This window comes from Perognathus longimembris, chromosome 1 (assembly GCF_023159225.1).
Source record: "Perognathus longimembris pacificus isolate PPM17 chromosome 1, ASM2315922v1, whole genome shotgun sequence".
Taxonomy (NCBI): Eukaryota; Metazoa; Chordata; class Mammalia; order Rodentia; family Heteromyidae; genus Perognathus; species Perognathus longimembris.
This window is the reverse complement of record NC_063161.1, coordinates 143,646,082-143,667,579: the sequence shown is the minus strand read 5'-3', so window position 1 is coordinate 143,667,579 and position 21,498 is coordinate 143,646,082. Positions and strand designations below refer to the sequence as shown.

Genomic DNA, 21,498 nt, shown 5'->3' with positions numbered 1-21,498 from the left:
GGGGGCATCTTCATGGAGCCCTCCTGGGGGTGGATCTTGCAGATGCCACTGGCCAACCTTAGGCACTTGGAGGAACTGGAAACTGGAGAAATCTACTCTAGAATAGTTGGCTCATGATATAGAATATGGATATTGAATATAGATATAGAATATAAATATAAAATATAGAATAGTTGGCTTATGATAGTTGACTCTGGTCTGGCTTCTTAGGAGCAGCCTGTGCGTGGAGTCACAGTAAATTGCCTTGATGTAGTTGAGATAAACCGGAAAATGTGGGCAGTTTAAAAGTCTAGCAGCAAAGAAGCCCCAGGAAATGTAAAGAGGAAGGTTAATATAGAAAGGGTTTCCTCTGAATAAGAAAGGGATTTAAAAAGTAAATTGTCACAGAATGTTCCAGTAAGTCACTGATGGTGTGAGGAAGTAGAAGATGGTGTGAGTGGAGATATGTTAAATTTTATAAGACACAGATTATAAAACTATATAAGGAGAGACTTTAGGGAGAAAACAAATGTTTCCTTTAGATTAAAAGGTTTTGGCATGTTAAAAGTGAGAAAGACAATCCCTAAAGTGAGTATGTAACAAATGGTAAAGTTGGTATGTAATCAAATTGGCTATACTATAAATAGGGTCAGAATTGGGGCTTCGGTGTAAAACTATGTTTATCTGTCACATTTGTTATGGGTTTTTATGGTATTGCGGGCACAATACCAATCTATCCCTACCGATTCTCAGTCAGAATCAGACTAAGCAAGGAGAACCACGATTGGTTCTCGAGTTACCTATCAGAAGGGGGGAATAAAGAGGGGAAATGAAGAGCCAGACTTTGAAGTCAGGCCCTACTTTACCACGCAAACCCCACTTTACCACGTGAACCTGAGATAAGCATGCCCTGTGAACAAACCCAGGACAAGCTTATTAGGGCCCAGCCGGTGGGGAACTCTAACGAATGGGAATGCTTAACTCTAACTGCCCCCAGACTGCCTCGAGCCCTGAGCCAATCAGATTTGTACTTGTAATCTTGCTTGCTTAAACACCTGATTGCTGTAACTTTGTCTTCTGCCTTTATAAGCTCTGTGTAATCGCACTGGGGGCTTCCTCCTAACCTCCGCTGTGTTGGTGGGTAGGACAAGGCCTGGGCCGCGGCCCCGCTTGAATAAAGCCTTGCCTTGCTATTGCATTTCGGAATGTCTGAGTCTCGGTGGTCTTCTTGGTGGTGGTCTCGCGACTTGGCACAACAGGCTAAGGATTGCTTTGTCCAGTGATTTCAGGACTATCCTGAGCAACATGGTGCCATCTTATCTACACACACACACACACACACACACACACACACACTTTATCCTTTCACACATTTCACATAGTTTGGAATCCCAAATCAGCTTTACTAGGCCAAAATCAAGATGACAGCAGGATCACGCTCCCTCCTGAGTGTCTTCCGATGGCTAGCTGCCAGGGTTCCAAGGCTTGTGGCTGCATCACTCAGATCTCTGCCTTTGTGGTCACATTGCCTCCTTCCTTTCTATGTCAAATGTCTCTCTGCCTTGCTTTTGTAAAAAAACAAAACAAAACAAAAAAACAACTTGGGATTGCATTTAGGGCTCACCTGTGTAATCCAGGCTAATCTCCTGTCTCAAAATACTTAAGTTAATCATATCTGCAAAGACCTTTTTTTCCCATATAAGATAACTTTTAGGAGTTCTAGAAAATAGGACTCGAACACAAGTACTTTAACCTTTGTCACAGTAAGCACAGAGTCCTCTCCTAAAGTTGAATACAGTTGGCTCAAGGGTAGTAAATAAAAGGTACTGATTAACTATAAATGCACTTTAGAAATGTTCCAGGATTTGGAGCATGCAGCAGAAGGCTGGTATTTTGTCTGTAATGATCTTAAATAAGAGCTATTTAGCCACTTTATTAAATTTATAATGGCGCCCGGCCTAGAGGAACTATTAACGTCCTTGAGCAATAGTTGAAGAGGAGCACTTGGAACTTTGACAGATCAAAGATGGCAGAATCTGAACTGCACCCAGGGTCCTTTGATTTGAAAGTTTTTGTTTCTTCCAGAAATTCATGCTGAAACTTGATCCCCGATGCAACAGTGTCAGGAGGTGGGGCCCCATGGGGGGGGGATGTTTAGGTCTTGAGATAAAACCCTCGTGATTGGGTAAGTGCTCCTGTAAAAGGGGTGTGTGGGAGGAAATTCTGTGTTCTATTCATCTGCTCTATGAGAACAAACCTGGTCCCTCCTATATTTCTCCCACAGTGATGAGCAGATGCAGCAAGAAGGTTCCCGCCTACTTGAGATCCCAGTGTCTTGACCTAGGACTTTCAGCCTTCAGAACTATAAGAAATAGGGTACATGAACGTGGTTTTTTTTTTTTTTTTGGCCAGGTGCCCATAGCTCACACTTGTTACCTTAGCTACTCAGGAGGCTGAAATGTGAGGATTGAGGTTCGTAAGCCAACCTGGGCAAGAAAGTTTGTGAGACTCTTAGTGCTAGTGCTAGCCTTGAGCACAAAAGCTCAGGGACAGTGCCCAAGGCCCCCAGTTCAAGTCCCACAACTGACAAGAAGAAAAACAAAGTTTTGTTTTTCTTAAATTACTAGGGCTCAGGTATTCTGTGATAGCACACAATGAATTAAGAGGCTGAAGGAGGACACAAGCCCCCTTGTTAATCCTTTGACTAACAGGATTAGTTTACTTTAGTGTTTTGTGTTTTTCCCCCCTCCTCTGCTCTCAGGGATGGGAGGGAAGCCAGGAATTACAGATGTGTACCACCCCTGACATCTTGTAGGCACATTACCAATACAGAAATGTATTGGAAAGCTGAGCCTTTCCAAGTACCCAAAGTAGAAGCTGATGCTTTGAAGCTTTATCTTCCACCCAAGCAACTCTTCTATGCAATCCATTGAAAACACTGGGGCTGAATTTAGTTAATTAAAGGACAATTATGTACACCGGTAATCCCAATACTTGGGGGGGGGGGAATGAGGACAGAAGATTGGAAGTTTGAGGGCAGCCTGGGCTGTATAGATCTTATCTCAAAACTAAAAATCATAAACAAATTGGCAAACCAGAGGCAGAATGAAACCTTTACGTTCTCAAGTCAGTCAATATGGTAAGATAATTTGTACTGTAACCTTCACTCTTGTGGGCTTCCTTTCCTCACTCTACCTAGGGAGAAAGAGTAGCCGGGAATCCCTTGGTGTCTGTCACACTGCTGTGGCCTGCAAACTGGACTGCCCCCAAATACAAGCCTCAGTCTTCAGTAGTAGCATATGACTATGACCCACATTCGAACCATTCTTGACCTTGTTATAATACAACAGGTAGCTTCCCCTAGTGGTTTAGCTTGCCATTGTAAAACAAAACTTGGTGACATGTGGGAAAAGCTACTTTATTTTTTAGTCCCAGTGTCTCCTGTTTAAAATAGGAAGGCAGTCATTGTATCTTAAAGTCTGGTGTGGTCTTCAGAGAATGTATGTGGGGTCCTGGCACATATTTAGGAGTCCACAAAAGGTACTGACTTCTCAAAGTTTCTAGAAGTTTTCTTTTCATAGTAAGCAAGTTCTCCTTCACGGAACCATCTATCTTCTGATGAACTAAAACCCCTTCAAGGGTAGCCTATCTTCCTGTAAAGGAAGAAATGCTCTCGTGTCTAACCACACATAATCATAGTATAGGACTAGGGGTGGGAGCTCCATTGTTGTCAACACCCACAAGGTCAGTTCCAAACTTCAGTGCCTCGTAAAAGCTCTCATTCTTTGGTTATAGAGGCAGCTAGTTGTGGCACATTATTCTCTTCTCTCTGCTGCCATCTATTGACATATTAATGGGAAGCTTTGGCTCTTGGCTTCATTTTACCAAGCCCTTCTTTCTGGAGAAAATTGTTCATGTGGAGAATTAATTCTAAAAGAATCCTACCATCTACCTGAATTAGATAATCCTCATGGTTAACAATGGCCAGAGACCTATTGTAGTCCCAGCTACTGCAGGGGCCTAGGAAGGAGGATCACTTGAGCCCAACAATTCAAGACCAGTTGGGACAATATAGTGTCTTTCTTCCTAGCAGAATGACAGGAAGGATCACTCCTTGATTATCACTTGATGTTGATATGAGCTGCCAGCCATGTCATGAGCAACTGTGAAAAGACTTTCATGGCACAGAACAAAAGCCTCCTGCCATCAGCTGTGCAAGTGAATTTACAAGCAGGTCTTTCCTCCCAGCCAAGCTTTTAGATGACAACTGCTCCAGCCAGTACCTTGACTGCTTCCTCAGCAAAGAGATTCCTACCGTATCAGGAAATGTAAGATAATAAAGGTGTGTTTTTTAAATGTGAACATTCTTTTTATTTATTTTTTTATTTTTTTGGCCAGTCCTGGGGCTTGAACTTGGCCTGAGCACTGTCCCTGGCTTCTTTTTGCTCAAGGCTAACACTCTGCCAACTTGAGCCACAGCGCCACTTCTGGCGCTGAGGAATTGAACCTAGGATTTCATACATAGGAGGCAAGCGCTCTTGCCACTAGGCCATATTCCCAGCCCTAATAAAGTTTTACTATCTTAAATGACTAGCTTTGAGGTTAATTTGTTATACAGAACTAAGTAGCTAGTATAGCAAATGTCTCAAACATCTACATATTTGATTATAAAGACTCTAGCCTAATGCAGTTCCCATTAATATTTTATTACAAAACGCCCAAAGGGGACTAGGGTGATTTCAGCTGGAAACTAGTGACTATCGTCAACTCACATGTACATAGGGTCCCCTGTATGTGTCAGCTGACACATCAGGATGGCTAATACAACACAGATCTTTCATTGTTCATAATATCAATAGACAACATTTATTGAATCACAGCTTATTACTTGACATAAGCATAACAGCATTCCCAGTTCTGTGCATAAATTAGGGAGTGACAGGGCCCGAATTGATAATCTGCAAGCACCTAGGAGAGTAGAAGGCACTCAACAGTTGCTTGTTATGGAGTACATAAATGCTTGGTTTTGAAATTTTATTGTTATGGATGTATGTACAACAATTATGCATCATAAATATTCACCCTGAGCAAACATCAATTATTAATTAATAGCATATTCAAGTTCTAGAAAATATACATAAAGGTGTTAAGGACCATGGAACAAGTGGCACATATCAATGCACATTTCAGGTAAACGTGTAGATTACCTGTGCAGGAATGCATCTGGTGATTCTGCTAGCAGCGTCTTGGTATGTTAAGATATGGCACCTTCACTTTTAATATCCAGATTTATTACACAGCAGAAAAAAACAAACAACCGAAATTATTCTGTGAAGTGCTTTCAAAACTAGAGCCAATATTCCTGGCATTTGTGCGTGTGCTTGGACACACAATCCGACATGGTTGTGAAAGACTGAAAGTGAACTAGCCTCCTTCTGAAGCTCAGCTGAGGTGGATTCGCGAGGTTCCAAGTCCTGCCACACGGGTGGCTGGTCCTAAAAACCTTATCTCGGTGCTAGGGACCCACTATTGTCCGCCCCGCCCCGGCCTATAGGCCCCGCCCACAACCCCGCCCCAACGGATTGCCTGCATCTCCCATGAGCCTCTTCGGCTGTCACGTCCGCGCGGAGGCAGCCATTAAAATGCGAATCGCTATGGACTAGGGACTGTTGGGGGTCACGCGGAAGGCGGGACTTCCGCTCTCCCGGACCTACGTCAGCTAGGAGGCGGAAGCGCAGCGCGGGCGGGAAGGTTGTAGTCTGGAGCGGTGCTGTGGTTCTTCTTGGCTCTGAGTGGTCGCTCCCTCCCCTCCCCCCCTTGACAGCCGCGGGGCAACAGCGAGGTTTCCCGCGCATCCTGGCGTCCTTGGTGAGTAGGACAGCTCGGCAGTGCCAGCGGGAATGGGGGAATGTGGACATGCGGTTAGCTTGTTGTCTTTGTTGCCACCGGGAAGCGGCCTCCCCACGATCCTCGCGGGAGAAGCCCCCAGCGTCCCGTGGGCTTCGCCTCATCGGTGGGCGGGGACCCATTCCGGCTCTCCCACATCCCTGCTTCACGTTCCCCCATGCCACATCGTCTATGATGCCCTCTGGTCCTAACTCAGCTTCCCTTCTCTTGTGCTTCAGCTGCAGGGGACCATCCACAATTCCTGTACGGGACCAGCCCCTGGCCTCCGGCCTCTACCTCTCCCGGGCTCTCCTTAAGGCATCAAAACGTCACTCCAGTAGAATCAGTTCTCCGAAGCACTGTTCACGCCTTTTGGAGACAGGGTCTCACTGCGTAGCCCAGGCTTGTCTCCAACTTGCAATCCTCCTTCCTCTGGACTGCAAACGTGAGCCACTACAACGGCTTGGACACACCTTTTAATAAGCTGCTTTGGTATGGTTGCTTGGATAAGACTCCCTCCTCTCCTCCGCCCCCTCCCCATCGGATTCTGTGTTCATTGAAAGTACAAGTGAGGTTTGATTATTTGGGGGTGTACTCAGGGCCAGGCTGAAGTTGGAAGTGAGCAGCCCAAAGTTATACTTACTAGCCATGTGACAGCCTCCACAAGTATAAAGCCATAAATAAATATGGTCATAAATAAATAAAACTAATTTCAAGCAAGTAAGTGTTTGTTGCAGAATAGGTATTTAGTAAATGGTAGGTTCATTTTTTTTTTCTCTATCAGTGACTACACTAGTTGCTGGTAATGTTTAAATGGAAGCAGAAGCACCACAGATGAATGATTTTACTTCCTAGCATTGTGATCCTGTGGAGGCTGTCAGTGGGTTAGTATATTTGGCAGTATTTGGTAAACAACCTAGTGACATATATTAAAGAGAGTATTCCTCAATGTCACTACTACACCTTCAGGAATAAACAATGTTCTCTGGGTGCTGGTGGCTCTTGCCTATAATACTTGAAGGCTGAAATCTGAGATTCAAAGCCAGCATAAAGCAGACAAATCTGAGATTCTTATCTCCCGTTAACCAGCAAAAAGTGGGAATTGACTACTTAACTTGAAGAAAGGGATGGGAGAGAATATGGAAAGGGTGGCAATGAATGAGATGCATTATACTTACAACCTGATTTATAGAATTGAAACCTTGTCGTATAACTACTACTTTTTTTTTTTTAACTGAGGGCCTGGGCTCTGTGTGCTCAAGGCTAGCACTCTACCACTTGAGCCACAGTGCCACTTCCAGCCTTTTTCGTTTATGTGGTACTGAGGAATCAAACCCAGGGCTTCATACATGCTAGGCAAGCATTCTACCACTAAGCCACATTACCAGTCCCTTTATAACTACTTAATAATACATTTTTTAAAAGCAAGGGAAGGGGAAACTGAAGGAAAGCAAAGGAAGGGGTGGCATTTTCAAAAAAGAAATGTCCTCCTAAGCCAGTTGTCAGTGGCTCATGCCTGTAATCCAAACTACTCAGGAGGCTGAGATCTGAGAGGATCATGGTTCACAGCCAGTCAGTGAGACTCCTATATCCAGTGAACCACCAGAAAACGAAGTGGCACTATAGCTCAAACTGGTAAGTGAGAAAGCTCAGGGACAGTGCCCAGTCCCTGAGTTCAAGCCTCACAATTGACAAAAGAAAAAAAGAAATGTACTCATTATCTGACTTATGAAATGGTAACTCCTCTGTATAACACCTTAATAACACGTTTTTTAAAAAGCAAGAACTGAAGGCGAGACTTAAGTGATGGAGATACAGTTCTAAGTAGAAAAAGTGGCTCTCAAAATGCTTGAGATGCTTGCTGCATTCACATTTGTGACTTAAGTCTGCTTTTAGAATGTGGCTTCCTGAAGTGAATAGGAAACTGCAAACCGGCTTGCTGTTCTTGACAGCTATATCTTGTATGTGTCTTTTACACATGTCTCTTTTACAGATGACTATAAAGTGCTGATCAGTTGTCACTGAACATAATTGAAGCAAAAAGGGGAATATGGCAGCAAACCCTTCAGGACAAGGTAACACATGTTAGAATTTTTGTATTATTGAGAACTTTTTCCCTATACAGTAAATGTATTTGACTTAGAGAAAATGTGATATGTCAGCTACTCTAGTATTTAAAAATAGTAAAATAAACTCCCAAACTTGAAAGTGGTCCAACATTGTCATATATATGACATATACATATATATATATACTTATCATCTTTAATATTACCAGTCCCAAATTTTAATCTGTGTGTGTGTGTGCACGCATGCACGCATGTCTGTACAGTGCTGGAGATCAAACCCGGGGCTTTGTGCATGCTCTAGTATGACAAGTGCCCTAGCACTAAGCTATTACCCCAAATCTCCTATATTGTAAACCTTTTGTCTTCTCCTGACATGTGTTCTATGTCTTTTTTTTTTTTTTCTTTTGGTGGGTCATGAGGCTTGAACTCAGGGCCTGGATGCTGTCCCTGAGCTCTTTTGCTCAAGGCTAGCATTATCACTTTGAGCCACAGCTCCACTTCTAGTTTCTGAGTGGTTAATTGGAGATAAGAGTCTCACAGGGAACTTTTCTGCCCTGGCTGGCTTCGAACCATGATCCTCAAGATCTCATCCTCATGAGTAGCTAGAATTACATGCTTGACCCACCAGCACCTGGCTTTTTAAAAACTAAGTCAGAATCGCTTTTCCAGCTAAGATGTCATCAGGCAGTTATCTGCATAGTTCTAAAAACTTTTGCACACACTTCACTTGTATTGCTATCACTAATCAAATCAAGTTAAACATATGTTATCAAGGAGTTGATTTTAAAATGTTTTATAAAAGTAAAACTTAATCTCTAAGAAGTATTAAATCCCACTTTATTAACAGTTCCTACTTGAAAACTCTGTCTTCTAACTATATCAAGTCGATGAACTCCTGTTTAATTTTTAGATTTGCTCTATCATATATATGATATATATATATATATATTATTTATTTATTTTTGCCAGTCCTGGGGCTTGGACTCAGGGCCTGAGCACTGTCTCTGGCTTCTTTTTGCTTGAGGCTAGCACTCTACCACTTGAGCCACAGCGCCACTTCTGACTTTTTTTTTCTTTTTTTTTTTACTTCTGGCTTTTCTTTTTTGCACTAGGGATTGAATTTAGGGCCTTGCACTCTTGCTTTTTTTTGGAGATAAGTCAGATTTCTCTGCAGAGGTTAGCTTCAAACCAAGATTCTCAGATCCTAGTAGGATGATAGGTATAAGCCACTAGGGTGTGTGTGTGTGTGTGTGTGTGTGTGTGTGTGTGTGTGTGTGTGTGTGTGTGTGTTGGACTTGAACCTTGAACTCACAGCCTGGGCTTTTTTTTTTTTATCATGGCTGGTGCTCTGCTACTTGAACCACTAGGGGTGTGTGTGTGTGTGTGTGTGTGTGTGTGTGTGTGTGTTGGACTTGAACCTTGAACTCACAGCCTGGGCTTTTTTTTTTTTTTATCATGGTTGGTGCTCTGCTACTTGAACCATACCTTTACTTCTGGCTTTTTGGTGATTAATTTGTGATAAGCATCTTATAGACTTTTCTGCCCCAGGTAGCTTTGAATGGTGATCCTCAGAGGGGCCTTACTTTTGTGTGTGCTTGTCAGTCCTGGGGCTTGAACTTAGGGCCTACATGCTGTTCCTGAGGTGTTTTTTGTTTTGCTTTTTTGTTGGCTGCAGGCTAGTGCTGATTCCAACCCTTAGGTGGCTAATTGGAGATAAGTCTCTCATGGACTTTCCTGCCCTGGCTGTTTTTTTTCCTTTCTTTCCTTTTTTTTTTGTGTGTGTGTGGCACAAAATCTTTTATTTAAAGGCCTTTCTCAGTATTTTTTCTTTTTCTCCCAGTTTGCTTTATCCTGGCTGGTTTTGAACTGTGATCCTTAGTTCTCAGCCTGTTGAGTAGTTAACATTAGCTTTTCAGTAGTTAGGCATAGGCCACTGGCAACTGGCCTTTTTTTTTTTTTTGGCCAGTCCTGGGCCTTGGGCTCAGGGCCTGAGCACTGTCCCTGGCTTCTTCCCGCTCAAGGCTAGCACTCTGCCACCTGAGCCACAGCGCCCCTTCTGGCCGTTTTCCATATATGTGGTGCTGGGGAATCGAACGGAGAACTTCATGTGTAGGAGGCAAGCACTCTTGCCACTAGGCCATATTCCCAGCCCGTAACTTTTGTTTTTAATCTTAGTTTTATCTTAAACTTCCAATAGATGGAATCATAAAGTGTGTATTGGTTTATGTGCACTTTCTTTCACTACATTATCTATGAGATTCCTTATATTATTCATGGATCAATGGTTTATTTTTTGTTATTGTGGAATAGTATTTCATTGTGTTCATCAGTTTATTTATTATTCTCTTGCTGAGCTTTAGGACTGTCTCAGTTTGGACCACTGTGAATTAAGCTGTTTATAAGTATTTCTATAGATAAACGTTTTATTTTTCTTGGGTAACTATTGAGGAATGGAGCTGCTCAAAGTATGATCAGTGCCAGCCCCTTTTCCAAAGGGACTAAATGGTTTATATTCCCTTCATATTGGCACACATGTAGAGCCATAGTGTCGGTCTTTTTTTTTTAAGTCTAAAAAAGTCTATTGAAAGTCAGGCACTGGTGGCTCATGTCTGTAATACTTAGAGGACTGAGACATGGAGGATTTAGGTTTGAAAGCAGTTGTCAAGATTCTACTGTCTTTAAGCAAAATGTTGAAGTAGGTGAGTGTTTCAAGTGTTAGAGAACCAGCTGGGAGTGAAAAAGTTCAAGCCTCAGTACCAGCACCAAAAGAAAAAAAGTTTATTAGGAAAAGAATACATTTTTATTAGACTGGAAGCTGTTCTACAATGGATGGCATGACATCTCATTGTGGTATTAACTTGCATTTCCCTGTAAATGTTCATTTGTGAAATGTACGAATCTTTTGCTCATTTTTTTTAAGTCATATTCTTTTTCTCAGGTTGCTTTGTTTTGAGTATGGATATAAGTCCATGTGCCAGATAAGTGTCTTGCTTAAGATTTTCTCCCAGTCTGGTCTTTTCATTTCTTATTGGTAGCACTCTTACTGTAGATTTAACATGTTCTTTTACTCTTGCTGCTTTCAAAATTTGGCTAGGACATGTCTCAGAGTGATTTTCTGCGTGTGGTTTCTTGAGGCATTTTCGCTTGTAAGTCTTGGACTGTTTGGGAAATTTTTATACAATAATGTCAATTCTATTATTTTTGAGAGCTAGACTTTTTTTTGGTTCTAGGATGGAAATTACTCATAAATTACTTGCCATTGGCTCATGGATCAGCTTATTTACTTATGTATTTTTTATTTTCGTATTTTTCAGTACTTTCTCAGTGCTTTATGTTGGATAATTCCTAATATTCTAACATGGCGTTTACTGACTGTTCTGCCAACTCCAATCTGCTGTTAATTCAGTACAGGGAACATCTTGTTTCAGTTATTTTTAGCTCTAGAATTTCCATTTGGCTCTTTTTTAGAGTTGATATTGCGCTTCTAAAATATTCCGTTTATTTATTATATGTCTATTTTTCTTAAGCCCTTGAACATACTTTTACTAGTTGATTTTAAGTCCTTAACTACTAATTACACCATGGAGGTCATCTCAGAGTTGGTTTCTTTTGATGATGGTCCTTGTTGTGCATGGGTCACACTTTGTTCTTTCTATAACTAATGCTTTGTTATTGGTTACTAGACATTATGGCTACTACATCATGGAGACACTGTGTTCTGTTTTCTTCTGAAATCCGATTCTTACTCCAGCCCACAGCAAGCTACACTCAGCTTCCAAACTCTTATGTTCTTCGTGTTGGACAGCAGCTGAAATTTTACTTTTTTTTCCCCCCAGCTTGCAGCTGCTGCATTATCATTGCTAGACTCCCTCCATGTATGTGGAGTTTAACTATGGAAAGACACTTTAGTTGAATTTCATATGCATCCCCTCTGTCTCTTGTCTTTTCCCGAATATTTTAGCTGTACTCCTAGCCCTCAACTCTGACCTCTGATACCTTAAGGTTTGTCCTATTCATAGATACAGGGGTAGTTCAGGCAGAACACTACAAGTTCCTAACCCTCAGAAGTTGCAGTTTCTGTCTGGTTTTTTTCAGTGTCCAGTGATTGCTTATAAGTTTTAAACAGTTGGCACATCTGAGTGTGGCCATGCACACTTAGGAGGTGGAGGCAAGAGGATTGTGAGCCTGGACAAGAACCTGTCTCCAAAAAAAAAACAATTGTCCACATTTATCATTGTTTGTGTCTGAGTTAGTTCAACTAAATGCTGGATTTGGAAACTAGAAGTCTAATAACAGTGTTTTCGTTTTTCAGTTGTAATTAGAACAGATTAAAGCTTACACACACACACACACACCTTTTTTCATACCACTTTTTTTCTTCAAGCCACAAGTCAGTTACGCAGCTTGAACTTAGGGCCCAGGTGCTGTCCCTGAGCTGTTTTCCTCAAGGCTGGTGCTGTACTACATTGAGCCACAGCACCACTTCCGGTTTTCTGGTAGTTAATTGGAGATTAGAGTCTCATGGACTTTCCTGTTTGGGCTGGCTTTGAACCACAATCAATCCTCAGATCTCAGCCTCCTAAGTAGCTGGGAGTATAGGCACTTGCACCCTACCTGGCAAAATATTGTATAAAATAAACTTTTTCTGTGCTTATAAGGTGTATATGAAGCATAAATGAACTATATTCAGTTGAAGGTCCATCCCCAAAACATCTCATGTATATGCAAATATTCACAAATCTGAAAAAGCCCAAAATACTTTTGGTCGTAAGCATTTCAGATAAGGGATATTTAACCTTTATTGTAAAAAATAAAAGCAAACCAACAAAAACTATGTGGACAGCTTATGAACTATAACCAACACATTTCTGTTCTCTCAAATAACCTTATGTGATTTGTGTGCTATAAGGACAGACACTGGTTAATACTGCCTTTTGGTCTTTAACCTCTTCTTTTTACCATTGGGTTATAATGGTTCAGGTGAAAAACAAGTTAACACATTTATCCTAAGCACGTGTGTTTACATTTGTATATAACTGAAAACTAAGAGATGTCTATTTAGCATAGATAACAATACTAAAAATCACATATTAACAGTCAAAATGAAAATTTAAGTATCCTTCTGTTCTAATAACACAAAGAATTGAGATTTACAATTTGTTGCCTATTACTCTTTTTAGCTGTTACAGTAAGGTCATAGCTAGTTTTAGTGTTACACTTGACCCATATAGTCAAGTCTCCTATGGAACATCAAGTCTACAGGTAAGTTAATTTAATCATTTGGCTTTTATTATTTTGTGAGCAATTGTGTTTGTTTTATGCAGCTGCTACTTTTAGACACCAGCAGAGGGAGTTCATAGTATGTTCTATAAACTTGCAGATTCTCAGTGAAAATTTTAATAGGATGTATTCAAAACAAAGCAAAATAGTTTTCCACATTAAATTTCTTCTTTTTTGTTTATGTTATAGCAGTTTATCAGAATTACTTTCTGGAAAGTTGCAGTTCTTTGACTTGTTTTTTGCTTGTTTTTGGTATTGGTGATAGGGCTTGAGTTCAGGACCTGGGTGCTATATGAGCTTTTGTGCTCAAGTCTAGTGTTCTACACTTGAGCCAAAGCTCCACATATGGCCTTTTTTGTTGTTTTCTTTTGGTAGGTAATTGGGGATAAGACTCTCATGGACTTTCCTACCTGGGCTGGCTAAGATCTCCAGATCTCAACCTCCTGAGTAGCTATGATCACAGGCATGAGCCACTGGTGCCCAGCTTGACTTGTTTTTTGAAAGATTCTGTGTTATTTTTGAAGAAAAGTAGTTGTGAAAAGGAAATGTTATTTCCACCCAAGTATTCTTAATAACTTTTTCTCCATGAAAGAGGCTTTTAAGCTGGACACTGGTGGCTCAAGCCTATAATTGTAGCTACTCAGGAGGCTGAGATCTTAGAATCATGGTTTAAAGCTAGCCCAGGCAAGAAAGTCTGTGAGTTGTTGGCTCATCCTTGGCTTCTGTTTTTTAACTTTAAAATTTTTTATTGTAAAGGTGATATACAGAGGGGGTTACAGTTACAAAAGTCAGGTATTGAGCACATTTCTTTTTGAACAGTGTCGCCCCTTCCCTCAGTTTCTCCCACTTTTTTCTCTCCCAGCCCCCTTCCCCCCAAGTGGTATAGTTCATTTCCAACATAGGGTCTAGTGAGTATCACTGCTGAATTGGTTCATCCTTTGTCCTACTGTTTCTCTTCCCTTCTTTCTCCCCAAATCATATAAACTTATAATACACAAGATAAATGGTACAGATACAAAAAACAGCAACACAAGTGTGGGGGGGGGTGGAGAAAAAATGAAAAAAGTAAAATGAAAAACTTGGTTTCCAGTTCTTAGAGTTCCTTTTAATAAGCATCATCTTATATGATCATATGCACATAGCTATTGAGCCCTTGTGATACTCTCCCAAGAATATTCTCCTTTGGCCGCGAGACTCTTATCTCCAGTTTAACCATCAGAAAAAGGATTTAGCTGTAGCTCAAGTGGTAGAGTGCTAACCTTGAGCAAAAGAGCTCAGGGACAGCTCCCCAGGCCTGAGTTCCCCCATGACTGATTTAAAAAAAAAAAAAAAAGCTTTTACAAAGAGACCTAAATTGAGGGCTTAATGTTTTTTACTTCCTGCCTCCACCCTTTTATTTTAGGTTTTCAAAACAAAAATAGAGTTGCAATCTTGGCAGAACTGGACAAAGAGAAAAGAAAATTACTTATGCAGAACCAGTCTTCAGCAAATCATCCTGGAGCTAGGTACTGAGTATTATTTTGGGGTGCTATGCTGCTTTTGAGATGTCCTGCTTCTCTTAGGATAAGGTCAATCTTTTATAACATTTTCCCCAACCAGTATCCTAATTGTGTGAAGAGTCTCTGTTGGTACCCTTGCTATGACCTGCATCACATTTCATCAGAATTGCTCTTGTCTGAGAACTTGTCTTGCATATTTTCATGCCCCTAGTGCTTAGCCCAGAGCCAATACATAGTGGCTGCTCTAAAATCAGGTGAATACGTGATTCTAAGTTTGTTCTTAACAGTGCAAGCTTTGTAGAACATGATTATAATCATCTCAGTTAATTTATTTTTCAAACCATACTATATGATTTTATTTTTGAGTATGTGATTTAACAGTTTTCAAAATCATGCTATTAAGCATCATAGTAGATGGTAGTATCCCAAACCTGTTTGAAAGTAGAGAACTGTGTATTATAAAATTTTAAATATAGCCAGGTGTGGTGGGGCACATTTGTAGTCCCAGAGTTAGGAGATAGATTATGAATTAGAGGTCAGCCTGGGCTATGTATCTGGACTGTCTCAAAAACAGCTAACAAACAAGAAAACATCACTTGAAATCCAAGTAAGTAACATAGGCTTTCTTCATCTACATTACTGCAGATAATGGGAAAGGAAGAAAAGATTTGACTTGACCATTTCCTAATGTATATAAATAGCCAACATATTATATGCCATTACCACATCTATATACTTGGGGGAGAGTGTTGGTTGTGGGGCTTGAACTCAGGGCCTGGGTGCTGTCCTTGAGCTCTTTTGCCCAAGTCTAGTGCTCTACCACTTTGAGCCACAGCTCCACTTCCAATTTTCTTGTGGTCAACTGGAGATAAGAGTCTCATGGGACTTTGCTGCCTGGGCTGGCTTTGAACCATGATCCTCAGATTTTAGATTCCATAGTAGCTAGAAGTATAAGCATGAGCCACTGGCACCTGGCAAACCTTATTTTTTATATATATAATTTTTAAAAAATATATTATTTTACTACTGTAAAATGTGCCAATTTAATAGATCTCCTTTTATCATTAAATTAAACAAAAGTTGTCTGTGTTAAGCAGCCGTGTAACCCCCACATTGTGTTTTAGCATTGCGCTCTCCAGGCCTGCTCTCAATAAGGACTTCCGGGACCACGCTGAGCAGCAGCATATTGCCGCCCAGCAGAAGGCAGCTTTGCAGGTGAGCAAAGTGTAACTGACATCCTGGGTTCATTGGAGATTTCCCAGGTCTTAGAAGCTAACACAGTAGTTATTTTGTATTTCAGTGGAGCAATATCAATAAAAATGTCCCACACATAATTGCAGTGGTTTGCTGATGTTCAGTCATGCCCAAAGGATTTGAAGGACCAATACAGCAGTAATGAAAGGATCTTTTATGGAGTTGATGTTGTCGTGATTGATTCCGTGCTGTTCCTTGCCAGGGGACTGCTTGTGCACAGACAAGAGTATAGAATGTTTGGATGGACAGAACCTAGAGAACTGAGCAGGCTAGTTTATTATTACACATATATGCATAAATTTTTTTTCAAATTTGATGGGTTGTTACCTCATTTGATATTCTTACTAGTTTATTTGGACTTTTTTTTTAATGGTCAACATGATTTGTATGGGAAAATGTTTAAAAGCTAACCACACTTACCGTCAGATTAGGAATGAGATGCCCCATCAGTTTGAAAACATTATTCTTCAAAGAATAAAGTTTTACTATTTATTTTGGAGAATCTAAGTTTTTCAGAGACTTCAGACTAGATATCAGTTTGGTTTTTGTGGGGGTTTTGTTTGTATTAGAACCTTGGGTTTTTAATTTTTTTAATTTTATTTTTTATTTTTTACCAGTCCTGGGGCTTGGACTCAGGGCCTGAGCACTGTCCCTGGCTTCTTGTTGCTCAAGGCTAGCACTCTGCCACTTGAGCCACAGCACCACTTCTGGCCATTTTCTGTATATATGGTGCTGGGGAATTGAACCCAGGACTTCATGTATGTGAGGCAAGCACTCTTGTCACTAGGCCATATTCCCAACCTTTCAATTTTTTTAAATTAATTTTATTTTTTATTTTTTAATTAAATTTTATTGACAAGGTGAGGTACAGAGGGGGTACAGTTACATAATAAGGTAGTGAGTTCATTTCTTGTCTTATTTGTTACAACCTTCCTCATTTTTCTTCAGACTAGATATCAGGTTTTTTGTTTTTTTTTATAGATATAATGTGATTACCTATGCTTTTTTTGTTGTTGTTGTAGAGCTTGAACTCATGGCCTGGGTGCTGTCCCTGAGCCTCTTTATGCTGAAGACTAGTGCTCTAACACTTGAGCCACAGTGCCATTTCTAGTTTTTGAGTGGTTAACTGGAGATAAGAGTCTCACGGAGACTTTTCTGCCCAGGCTGGCTTCAAACTGTGATCCTCAGATCTCAGCCTCCTGAGTAGCTAGGATTACAGGTGTGAGCCACTGGTACCTGGCTTGCCTATGCTTTTAAACCTTAGAATCCCAGAATTGGAAGGGACTTTAAAATAGTCTTTTTTTTTTTTTGGCTGATAGAAGTTAATTACTGGTTGTTCCCTATTATTTACATTCCAACATTCTCTATAAATTGATATTTTTTTAATCACTGACTCCCCCACCTCCTGGGGTGTACTTTGTCATCTAAAGTGCTAGTTTTCATCACTCTAGGGAGCAGAGCAGTTTGTATCTTCAGTTCTCTTGACTGGGGAGAATCATGGGAAATGGTGGGGATGACGAAAGAATACCTGGTATAGTTTGTTAATCTAAATTCTGTGTAGTTAAATAAAATTAGCAGGGGCTGGGGATATGGCCTAGTGGCAAGAGTGCTTGCCTCATATACATGAAGCCCTGGGTTTGATTCCCCAGCACCACATATATAGAAAATGGCCGGAAGTGGCGCTGTGGCTCAGTGGCAGAGTGCTAGCCTTGAGCAAAAAGGAAGCCAGGGACAGTGCTCAGGCCCTGAGTCCAAGGCCCAGGACTGGCAAAAAAAATAAAAACAAAAAATAAAATAAAATTAGCAGCATAGATAGATTACAACCTAAATTTGATTTCAAACATTCAGAAAGGATAATTCTAATGATGAAAAATCATGGCTCTTAATAGCTTTCTTGTGTTTTTGTTTCTTAATTTTGCTCAGCATGCTCATGCACATTCATCTGGATACTTCATAACTCAGGACTCAGCATTTGGAAATCTTATTCTTCCAGTTTTGCCTCGCCTTGACCCAGAGTGAAGAAAATACCTGAGATGAGAATGACTGTAATATCCAGTGCCGGAGCTACCCTCATTCAGCGCTGTGCCAACAGACTTTCTGAATTCTGGTGGACTTACATATTGTTTGTGTCTTTAAAAGAAAGGTGTGTCAGTGGGAGGAAAAAGCCGGGGAGCCAGGACGATGAGAGCTTTGGCTGCTATGCTGTCTGAGGACCTGATTATGCTGCCTGTGTCTGTAACTTCCTTGTTGTGCCCTTTGATTTTTAACTCTAAATCCTACTGTAAATGGATAGTCACATCATAACCCCACATCCCAACAAGTTGGACTGATTATACCATGTCTGCCATAGATGATCAAGAATCACTTGTGGTATTTAACTAAAGAAACAAAAATTTTTTAAAATTAAATCAATAGGCTTGAGTAAATTTTACATTCATATTTACAATTTATAGAATTGTTGTCGGTGCATCTTTTGAGTTTAGAGTCAACATCATCATCCAGAAATATTCTTTGTGAATAGTGACTAGTTCTGCTGTTCTCAATTTTAAAAAGAAAACCTAAAGTATGACTAAATTACCAGCCGGTCTTTTTTTCTTTTCCCACCAGCCAGTCCTAAATATCTTGTATAAATAGCTATGACAAACGATGTGACTAAATAATGTTATTAAAAACAATTGTAAGTATTGTGGTGGCTTTAAATCTGTACACGTTCTTAGTGTAACTACATAAATGGTGTACAAGTATGATTTTATTGCCCTTTTTGTTTTGTTTTGTTGAGACTGGGTCTCCTTATATAGGAGTAGGCCCAGACTTGTCTTGACCTTACCATGATCATCCTACCTTTGGTGCTTAGGTGTGCAGGGCTGTGATTAAGGCATGCATTACCATACCTAATAATTTATTGCTGATTTGTTGTTATTGTTGTGGGGATTGAACTCAGGGCCTGGGCATTCTCCTTGAATTTTTCTGACCAAGGCTACCACTCTACCACTTTGAGCTACAGTTCTGCTTCTGGTTTTCTGGTGGTTAATTGGAGATAAGAGTCTTAAGGACTTTCCTGCCAGGACTGGCTTCAAACTGCAACCCTTAGATCTCAGCCAGCCTCCTGAGTAGCTAGTATTACAGGTATGAGCCAACAGTGCCTGACTTATTGCTAATTTTTTAAATCTAATAAAAAAAACTTGAAATTATGCAAAAAAACCTAATTATTTTAAATAATAAGGCATTAGTTAGCAGGTTGCTCAACATGATCTATCTCTAACAGAATCAGGGGCATATTCTTAAATATGCAGTCTTTACTGTCCTATACTAGTCCTATAGATCAGATCTGATTAAAAATAAAATCATGGGCTAGAGAATTCTATAAAATATCTTGCACAAAATTTTCATAATTAAAATTATATTTTATACTATATCTCTGATACAGTTTTTGAGGTATTCTGTTTTTTTTTTTTTTTTGAGTTTTTTGTCTGTGGGAATTGAGCCCAGGACCTTATGCTAGCACTACTGCTATCCACCCTTGTGTAACTTCTCATAACTGACGTTATCTTAGCCCTGAGTCCCCATCCTTTGGTGGTAGGGCAAAGTTTAAGCTTAGAACTGAAGTTTGGGTCAGTATTTAGTTGAAGATTTATTAATTTTTCATAGATTTTCTTCTAGATATTTTTCACCAACCATACATAGGAATAGAGAGACATTATCCCTAGCCTGCTAAATTAACCAGCTCTACTTCCAGGTATTGCACAAGCCGAGTCTAAAGCAAAAAGCTGGAAGTACAGCTGTAGTTCAAGTGGTAGTATGCTAACCTCGAGCCAAAAAGTTATATATGGGACAGCACCAAGGCCCTGCATTGAAGCCCCAGAACAGGTCAAAAAAAAAAAAATCCATCTACACAATAAACAGTGTTAAGCTGGGCTGGAGGCACAAGATCCTGAGTTCAAATCCCAGTACTAGAAAAAAACCTCCAAAAACCCCAAAAAACCAGATGGACTTGCTATCACAAGAACTGAGTGTCAGAGAAATGTGGCACTTGGGTGTGTGAACCAGATGGTGACCCACATGCTGGCTGGCTGGTGACACTGAGAATGAAAGAGCAAGAGAACCACATACCATGAATCTGTTGTGATCTACAGGTACACTGAGAACCCAGAACAAAAATAAGAAATATCCAGATCAGTTTTTCCCTGCCTCAGTCAAATTGTATCCTTTCAATTCTGGGTCATCATTTGAGAGACGAGCAGTGATAATGCATAGACCATATTGGCTATTAACTGTCAAAATGGCATTTGTTATTGGTGAGTGTGAGATTCTTTAATGGGGTCCTAAAAGATTCACTGGGTTCTTTAAATCTGGTCAAATTCTTGGCTGTTATTGCTATCGTTAAGGGTATTAGAATGTGCTAAATTACTTCCTTGATTGCATTTTGAACATTTCAACAGCTGAGTACACTGTAAACACTCCAGCAGGAATTTTTATTTCTCATCCTTATTTCTTTGGGATCCCATGAGAAATACAAGAATCTAGTATGTAGTTTATTGCTGAAATTCATCTTGTTTACTGTCTTTTGAGTCTGTCCCTTGTGTCTTACCAGCAAAAATGGTAGTGTAGACACTCTAAGCAGTAGAAGGAATAAAACAGGGAAACCTCTGGAAGAGAGAAATAAAAGAAATGTACTGGGGAAGATAGAGGGGACACCTCTGAAATAAGCCAAAGTAGTGGCTACTAGAGGCTCCCTAGGCAGGGGCATAGTGTCATGATACTGGATGAGAATGGGCAGGCTGCAGGCAGCCAGTTGTCTCGGGTGCCTCTGCTCAGGTCCCAGCTTCCCTACTGCTGCAGTAGAACTTCCTGAAGACTGAGGAAAGGCCATATGTTGTCTATGTAAGAACCACCTCCTTGCTGTTCACACTTTTCAGTACTGTGGCATGACTGGATCACAAGTCTGCACATCGTAAGTGCAGCTATTAGGGCTACTGGGACCAACCCCAAGACATCCAAAGGTTTGTATTAAAGAGAAGAGGCTCAATCAGATAGCAGGTACAAATGGCTCCTTCGGTCATTTGCTGCCACTGCCCAAGCTCAGCACACTCACCCAGGGATTTCCCTCAAGTGTCACCAGTCCTTGTTCACAACATAGTTCCCATCTCTGCAGGCCCCTGATTGTAGCCTGAAGAAGCCACACCTGTAAGAGACTACTGAGGAGGCTGAATAGTCTTTAGTAGTTCCTTACAGAAAATTTCCATATGTACCAAAGTGCACAGAAGAATAGTGAGCCTCACATACAGGCCAGTTTGTGTATCTTCTATGTCACCAACTGTTCGACTCCCTAAAAATCTAGTGGCTGGGTGCTGGTGGCTCACGCCTGTAAATCCTAGCTGCTCAGGAGGTTGAGATCTGAGGATCATGGTTCCAAGCCAGCCTGGGCAGAGAAGTCCATGAGACTTATCTCCAATTAACCACCAGAAAACTGGAAGTGGTGCTGTGGCTCAAAGTAGTACAGCCAAAGTAGTGGAGCACTAGCCTTGAGAGAAA

At 40.7% G+C, this 21,498-nt stretch overlaps 1 protein-coding gene across 3 annotated transcripts; it reads left to right on the top strand.

Annotated features, from left to right (window-relative positions):
* The first annotated feature begins 5,699 nt into the window (after nt 1-5,699).
* On the top strand, nt 5,700-18,713 carry LOC125346591 (INTS3 and NABP interacting protein). 3 transcript variants are annotated; one of them, XM_048339308.1, is made up of 6 exons: nt 5,700-5,847; nt 6,105-6,310; nt 7,859-7,940; nt 14,616-14,718; nt 15,837-15,927; nt 17,890-18,713. In XM_048339308.1, exons 3-6 carry the CDS (start codon nt 7,916-7,918, stop codon nt 17,983-17,985), a joined length of 315 nt encoding a protein of 104 aa, XP_048195265.1. In that variant the 5' UTR covers nt 5,700-5,847; nt 6,105-6,310; nt 7,859-7,915; the 3' UTR covers nt 17,986-18,713. The 3 variants fall into 3 exon arrangements, with proteins under 3 accessions (XP_048195265.1, XP_048195251.1, XP_048195255.1); XM_048339294.1 differs by having other exon boundaries at nt 6,105-6,357; XM_048339298.1 differs by lacking the exon at nt 6,105-6,310.
* The last annotated feature ends 2,785 nt before the right edge of the window (nt 18,714-21,498 follow it).

Coding starts and splice junctions, on each gene's coding strand:
- LOC125346591 (XM_048339298.1), top strand. CDS start 7,916: ATGGCAGCAAACCCTTCAGGACAAG. Junction 14,719..15,836: donor GCAAATCATCCTGGAGCTAG/GTACTGAGTATT, acceptor ATTGTGTTTTAG/CATTGCGCTCTCCAGGCCTG. Junction 15,928..17,889: donor AGCAGAAGGCAGCTTTGCAG/GTGAGCAAAGTG, acceptor AATTTTGCTCAG/CATGCTCATGCACATTCATC.